The sequence below is a fragment of the Tachysurus vachellii genome, chromosome 17 (assembly GCF_030014155.1).
Source record: "Tachysurus vachellii isolate PV-2020 chromosome 17, HZAU_Pvac_v1, whole genome shotgun sequence".
Taxonomy (NCBI): domain Eukaryota; kingdom Metazoa; phylum Chordata; class Actinopteri; order Siluriformes; family Bagridae; genus Tachysurus; species Tachysurus vachellii.
Genome location: NC_083476.1, coordinates 1,845,001 through 1,852,500, shown reverse-complemented (window position 1 = coordinate 1,852,500; position 7,500 = coordinate 1,845,001). Strand labels below are relative to the sequence as shown.

Genomic DNA, 7,500 nt, shown 5'->3' with positions numbered 1-7,500 from the left:
CATGCTCACACATGCACACACACACACACACACACACGCACACACACACAGACAAAGAGCTCCATTTGAACCTGTTCTTACTCAGACCTTCTAAGGAGCTAAACACCAGAGAAACACAAACCCTCAAATCATCACAGGTGTGTGTGTGTGTGTGTGTGTGTGTGTGTGTGTGTGTGTGGTGTGTGTGGTGTGTGTGGTGTGTGTGTGTGTGTTGTGTGTAGGTGTGGTGTGTGTGTGTGTGGTGTGTGTATGTGTGGTGTGTGTATGTGTGGTGTGTGTGTGTGTGGTGTGTGTTTGTGTGTTGTGTGAGTGTGTTGTGTGTGTTTGTGTGTGTGGAGGGGGTTCTATATACACACTTCTGTTTAATTTATTTGTACCTCTTTTCCTGTGCTTTTGGACTGGATGCAGTGGCCAAAGCAGCGGCACTCGCAGTAGACTGATTTCTGAGAGATGCAGCAGAGACACACAAACCGACATGACTGCTGCTGCTCCTAGAGACTAAGAGAGAAACACACACACACACACATTCATAAACCAAGCCTACATCTATGCAATGTTAACTTTTTCTCCTCAGTATGTTTGCAGTAACACCGTGTGCATGTGTTGTGTAACAAGCTTACAAAACCTGAATCTTGGTTTTCTAATCTTTACTAAGAAGTTTCTCTTTGTGTAGAAATAAATGCAGTAAGATTTGAAAAAAATGTGAAGGATTAAAATCTAATTAAAACAATAGATACATATAATAAATATATACAGCTCATTTAAATAATAAATGAGTCCAGTGTCCTGGACAAATAAATACTGGTTAAATAAATAATGTATAAATCATTGTATAATGTATAAATCATTAAGAAACTTTTATTCTGTCTTTCGTGCAGTAAAATGTGATTCAATGCTACGATGTAAAAAAATGTTTGCATAAAAATATTACATAACACAAGTTCATTAACAACGTGCATCATTCTGAATTAATAAAAAAAAAGACGTTTCAATAAAAAAAAAAGACGCTCATTCATTCATTCATTCATTCATCTTCTACCGCTTATCCGAACTACCTCGGGTCACGGGGAGCCTGTGCCTATCTCAGGTGTCATTGGGCATCAAGGCAGGATACACCCTGGACGGAGTGCCAACCCATCACAGGGCACACACACACACACACTCTCATTCACTCACACAATCACACACGACAGACAATTTTCCAGAGATGCCAATCAACCTACCATGCATGTCTTTGGACCGGGGGAGGAAACCGGAGTACCCGGAGGAAACCCCCGAGGCACGGGGAGAACATGCAAACTCCACACACACAAGGCGGAGGTGGGAATCGAACCCCCAACCCTGGAGGTGTGAGGCGAACGTGCTAACCACTAAGCCACCGTGCCCACCTCAATTCTTATTATTAATATTAATAAACGTTATTATTACTATTATTAGGATCGTCGTTTTATTAGTAGTAGTATTCGTATTATGATTATTGTTATTATTATTTTTAATATTTTTTATAATAATTATTTTTATTATTATTATGATTATCAACATTATTATTATGATTGTTATTATTATTAACATTGTTTTTTTGCAAAACGTTAATTACATATTTATAACAGTGAATAGAGATTTATCACATTGTATTAGTTTATTTCTACAGTTTATTTCTATGTATACTACATATATACTACATATAGTTTATGTAGTAAACTAGGGTTTAAGGTTAGGGTTTATTTCTATAAACTAGGGTTTATTTCTATAGTTTATATCTATAGTTTATATCTATAGTTTATATCTATAGTTTATATCTATAGTTTATTTCTATAGTTTATTTCTATAAACTCCCATCAGGCGTTTATGGAACTTTACACAACACACAAATGTCATGTCAGTAATATTTTATATGATAACTTACCCAAAACACACCGACACAAAGCTCCCCAAAGCGCCATAACAGCTCAGGACACTTGAACGTCTTGTGTACTGATGCTGGTGAAATAATAGTGTTTATATGGTGCTCATTACTGCAGTGCAAACCACTACATAACCGTCATGGGGTACTTCCTGGTGTGACGGCATTTCAAAATAAAAGTCACATTTAAACGTTTACTGAATGATAGCATAATAAAATCCGAATAAATTTATTATAATTGTACGAATAAATGTTTTTATAAAGCTATATACTATTTGTATATATATATATTATGTCATATAAATAAATTATGTCATAAAATAAATTTATGTCAGTGACACTGAAGGAAACGTGACGTGTTTACAACGTTTACGTAACGTCTGGATTTGTGAGCATAATATCAGTAGGGCATAAATAGTACCTGAGTAGAGCGTAAATAAAGATGTACATTACATTTCCGTGTTAAATTTAAGTGTATTATATTTTGTTTATTATATTTGTGTCCTGTCAGCTGGGGGGGGGGGGCGCTCGAGCTGTTTGGTGTCTGTACTTCCGGTTTCCGCTGCAAGCGAAGTCACGTGGTGCGTGGAGTCAAGATGGCGCCGGCCAAGAGAAAACGTGGAGGTGCAGAAACTACCCCGAAAAAGAAAGTTAAATTTGTAGAAAATGGAGAAAGTGATAAAAACGACGCTGCGACGGAACAAGAGACGAGTAAAGAGATCACGGTTCCGCCTCCGGTTTCTCTGGTGAGAGTTTAGATCTGTTTCCTGACTTCAGTGTTTTCTGTAATAATAATATACAGAATTACAAATAAAGTAAACAATGGAATAAAGTGACGTTTATAGTAGAAATGCGTCCTTTTCATTTTGTGATGTTTATTCGCAAACCTTCGGCATTTAGTCTCATAAAGTAAAAACTCTTACAAACATCAACATCAAATGTGTTTGTTCCCTTCAGGGCAAGTGGAAGAACAAGGAACGGGTTTTAGTTTTTTCCTCCAGAGGCATCAACTTCAGAACACGGCATCTGATGCAGGATCTCAGGACCATGATGCCTCACTCCAAAGCAGGTGACTGTCGTCTTCTGTGTTTGTGCTGTTTATCACACAGACACATGAGACAGATGTTATCGTCGTCACACAGACACACAAGACAGATGTTATCGTCATCATCATCACACAGACACACGACACAGATGTTATCGTCGTCATCATCACACAGACACACGACACAGATGTTATCGTCGTCATCATCACACAGACACACGACACAGATGTTATCGTCATCATCATCACACAGACACACGAGACCGATGTTATTGTCGTCACACAGACACACGACACAGATGTTATCGTCGTCACACAGACACACGACACAGATGTTATCGTCGTCACACAGACACACGAGACAGATGTTATCATCGTCACACAGACACACGAGACAGATGTTATCGTCGTCACACAGACACACGACACAGATGTTATCGTCATCATCACACAGACACACGAGACAGATGTTATCGTCGTCACACAGACACACGAGACAGATGTTATCGTCGTCACACAGACACACGAGACAGATGTTATCGTCGTCACACAGACACACGACACAGATGTTATCGTCGTCACACAGACACACGACACAGATGTTATCGTCGTCACACAGACACACGAGACAGATGTTATCGTCATCATCATCACACAGACACACGACACAGATGTTATCGTCGTCACACAGACACACGAGACAGATGTTATCGTCATCATCATCACACAGACACACGACACAGATGTTATCGTCATCATCACACAGACACACGACACAGATGTTATCGTCATCATCATCACACAGACACACGACACAGATGTTATCGTTGTCACACAGACACACGACACAGATGTTATCGTCGTCACACAGACACACGGGACAGATGTTATCGTCGTCATCACACAGACACACGACACAGATGTTATCGTCGTCACACAGACACACGACACAGATGTTATCGTCGTCACACAGACACACGAGACAGATGTTATCGTCGTCACACAGACACACGAGACAGATGTTATCGTCGTCACACAGACACACGAGACAGATGTTATCGTCGTCACACAGACACACGACACAGATGTTATCGTCGTCACACAGACACACGACACAGATGTTATCGTCGTCACACAGACACACGACACAGATGTTATCGTCATCATCACACAGACACACGACACAGATGTTATCGTCATCATCATCACACAGACACACGACACAGATGTTATCGTCATCATCACACAGACACACGACACAGATGTTATCGTCATCATCATCATCACACACACATGAGACAGATGTTATCGTCATCATCATCACACAGACACATGAGACAGATGTTATCGTCATCATCATCACACAGACACACGACACAGATGTTATCGTCATCATCACACACACACACGACACAGATGTTATCGTCATCATCACACAGACACACGACACAGATGTTATCGTCGTTACACAGACACACGACACAGATGTTATCGTCATCATCATCACACACACATGAGACAGATGTTATCGTCATCATCATCACACAGACACATGAGACAGATGTTATCTTCATCATCATCACACAGACACACGACACCGATGTTATCGTCATCATCACACAGACACACGACACCGATGTTATCGTCATCATCACACAGACACACGACACAGATGTTATCGTCATCATCATCACACAGACACACGACACAGATGTTATCGTCATCATCATCACACACACATATATACACACATACACACACACAAATAAACTCGTCTTTCTTTTCTTTTTCTCCTCCAGACACAAAAATGGACAGAAAAGACAAGCTGTTTGTCGTGAACGAGGTACGATTCTCTCCTCTATCTCCTCCTCCAGGCTTCTCTACACGTTGTTCTGCTCTTTATACCTTGTTCTTTCTCTCTCTCTCTCTCTCTCCACACTACAGGTTTGCGAAATCAAAAACTGCAACAAGTGCATTTTCTTTGAAGCGAAGAAGAAAAAAGATCTCTACATGTGGTGAGTGTCGAGTCCGGAGTCTTGCACTCTGGGAGGTTTGTGATGAAGACTCGAGTTTTTGTGTTCATATGTGGAAGCTGAACCCTGATGATTTTTTACTGTGATCTGGTTTTACATCTTTTTTTATTTAAAAGACTTTAAATGGACTTTTGTGCCTTTCATTTTTTTTTCTTTTTTAAATCTCCTTCATAGGATCTCAAATGTTCCTCATGGACCTTCAGCCAAGTTCCTGGTTCAGAATCGTAAGTTTACACTGATGGGGTTAAAGATGGTTCAGCTTTTTTCCACACAAGCAAGTGCAATATTTTAAGACGATATAATATCTAATCTGAAAACAAAATAAAACCCTGTGCTGATTGGGTGGGCGGGGCTTATTCACTCTCTCACCTGTCAGTCACAGAGGCGGTCGATGTTTGCAAGCTTGTGCTTTAGCTAGTGGCTGGAAATGAAAAAGAACAAACTGGAGTAATAAATAAATAAATAAATAGAAATTGAATATTAATTCTGAAATTGTTTTTTCTTTTGTTATAAAATACATTAAAAGCCTTTGAGGAATTTGTCTTGTATTATGTAATAATTTATTATTTTATTACTTCCGTCTTCCTTTCCAGTGCACACACTCGCCGAGCTGAAGATGACAGGAAACTGCCTGAAAGGATCCAGACCGCTGCTCTCATTCGATCCTGTAAGGAAGAAGACACACATTCTTTAATCCTTTCTTTATTCTCTCTTTCTCACTCTGTCTCTCTCTCTCTCTCTCTCACTCACTCACACTCTCTCTTTCTCTCTCTCTCTCACTCCCTCCCTCTCTCTCTCTCTCTCTCTCTCTCTCTGTCTCTCTCATGCTCCCTCTCTCTGTCTCTCTCTCTTTGTCTCTCTCTCTGTCTGTCTGTCTCTCTCTCCTACTCTCTGTCTCTCTCCTTCTGTCCCTCTCTCTCCCCCTCCCTCTCTCTCTCTCTCTCTCTGTCTATCTCTCTCTCTGTCTGTCTCCCTCCCTCCGTCTGTCTCTCTCCCTCCCTCTCTCTCTCTTCCTTCTGTCCCTCTCTCTCCCTCCCTCTGTCTGTCTCTCTCTCTCCCTCTGTCTGTCTCTCTCCCTCCCTCTGTCTGTCTCTCTCCCTCCCTCTGTCTGTCTCTCTCCCTCCCTCTCTCACTCTCTCTCTCTCTCTCTCTCTCTCTCTCTCTCCCTCTGTCCCTCTCTCTCTTTCTCTCTCTCTCTCTCTCTCTCTCTCTCTCTCTCTCTCTCTCTCTCTCTCTCTCTCTCTCTCTCTCTCTCTCTTTCTCTCTCTCTCACTGTCGCCTCCGAACCTACTTCTCCTCACGCGTCTGTTTTTCCCCTCTGCAGAAATTCGATAAGGAGCCTCACTACGCCCTGCTGAAGGAGCTGTTCATTCAGGTACGTTTACACTTCATCTGCTTTTAACCCAACTCTTAGAAACGTGCAGATCGAATAACACGCGTTGTCTTCGCTCCAGACCTTCTCTACGCCGCAGTATCATCCCCGCAGTCAGCCCTTCGTGGATCACGTCATCACCTTCACCATCACAGACAACAGAGTCTGGTTCAGGAATTACCAGGTGAACAGAACGTCACCGCCGTCAGAGCACGAAACGTTTGATCAATTCTACACACGTGGAAATTGTGTAAAAAAAAAAAATAATAATAATAATAATTGTCTTTAGAGAGGATTTAGTTTTTGTACCGTTAGTGTTGTGGGACTGGAAAGGTGTGTGTCTGTGTGTGTGTGTGTGTGTGTGTGTGTGTGTGTGCGCACGCAGCATTACTGCTTTTTCATTCTTAAACTTCTTTCGTCTTGTGATTTTTGCAGATTATTGAAGAGGATGCGTCACTTGTAGAAATCGGCCCTCGCTTCGTCCTCAATCTGATTAAAATTTTCCAGGGAAGCTTCGGCGGTCCGACACTTTACGAAAACCCACATTTCCAGTCACCCAACACGGTAAGTGACTCGTGGCAGCTGAATGTTAACTGTAGGGGAGGCAACAAGGGTGCCAATATTTTTGATGGAGATTGTTTAATAGTATAAGCACAGAGCAAAACCCGGCACATGACGGACGTTCCCATAAGTAATCACCCCCTCTAACACGGGGGAATAAACGCACCGTTCGTTTCGTTCTCTTTTGTTTTTTTTGTACGTAACTGTTTAAGCTCGTTTCGGAGTACAATCCAATTCCATCCAAAATTCTTCTATTGTCGATTTTTTTTTCGCCACAGTATCGACGCCTGCTGCGCCTCAGCATGTCGGCTAAACAGAAAGAGAGGCAGATGGTGAAGCAGATCCATCTGGAGAAAAGGAGCGAGGCCAAGGAACCGGTGACGACCGACGTGACGGACGACGTGTTTGTCACACCGGCCGAGAAGAAACAGAGGAAAGTGCAGCTCGAAGCCCCGGAACCGAAACCGAAGAAGAAGAAGAAGCTGACGGAGCTGAAGAAGAAGAAACTGATGAAACGTAAAGGCCTCAGATGAAGAGACAGAGGTTTTGCAACGTCTCACCTTTTCCCACGTCTTCTTATTTGTCC

The 7,500-nt window shown here is 41.9% G+C and overlaps 2 protein-coding genes across 2 annotated transcripts in view; one reads left to right on the top strand and one right to left on the bottom strand.

Moving 5' to 3' along the window:
• fech (ferrochelatase) overlaps nucleotides 1–2,053 on the bottom strand; it is a 14,356-nt gene extending 12,303 nt beyond the window's left edge. Inside the window, exons 1-2 of the mRNA XM_060891185.1 lie at nucleotides 1,907–2,053; nucleotides 378–498 (exon numbers count right to left, since the gene is read on the bottom strand). Coding sequence (XP_060747168.1) covers nucleotides 378–498; nucleotides 1,907–1,943 — 158 coding nt within the window. The 5' untranslated portion in view covers nucleotides 1,944–2,053. The remainder of the gene's footprint in view (nucleotides 1–377; nucleotides 499–1,906) is intronic.
• A 386-nt stretch (nucleotides 2,054–2,439) lies between these two features.
• The window catches only part of bxdc2 (brix domain containing 2), a 5,225-nt gene continuing 164 nt past the window's right edge, over nucleotides 2,440–7,500 (top strand). The window contains exons 1-10 of the mRNA XM_060890618.1: nucleotides 2,440–2,649; nucleotides 2,861–2,972; nucleotides 4,748–4,791; nucleotides 4,893–4,963; nucleotides 5,156–5,205; nucleotides 5,575–5,648; nucleotides 6,306–6,356; nucleotides 6,436–6,537; nucleotides 6,789–6,917; nucleotides 7,193–7,500. The exon at nucleotides 7,193–7,500 is cut by the window's right edge and continues 164 nt beyond it. Of these exons, the coding sequence (XP_060746601.1) occupies nucleotides 2,500–2,649; nucleotides 2,861–2,972; nucleotides 4,748–4,791; nucleotides 4,893–4,963; nucleotides 5,156–5,205; nucleotides 5,575–5,648; nucleotides 6,306–6,356; nucleotides 6,436–6,537; nucleotides 6,789–6,917; nucleotides 7,193–7,447 (1,038 nt within the window). The 5' untranslated portion in view covers nucleotides 2,440–2,499 and the 3' untranslated portion in view covers nucleotides 7,448–7,500. The remainder of the gene's footprint in view (nucleotides 2,650–2,860; nucleotides 2,973–4,747; nucleotides 4,792–4,892; nucleotides 4,964–5,155; nucleotides 5,206–5,574; nucleotides 5,649–6,305; nucleotides 6,357–6,435; nucleotides 6,538–6,788; nucleotides 6,918–7,192) is intronic.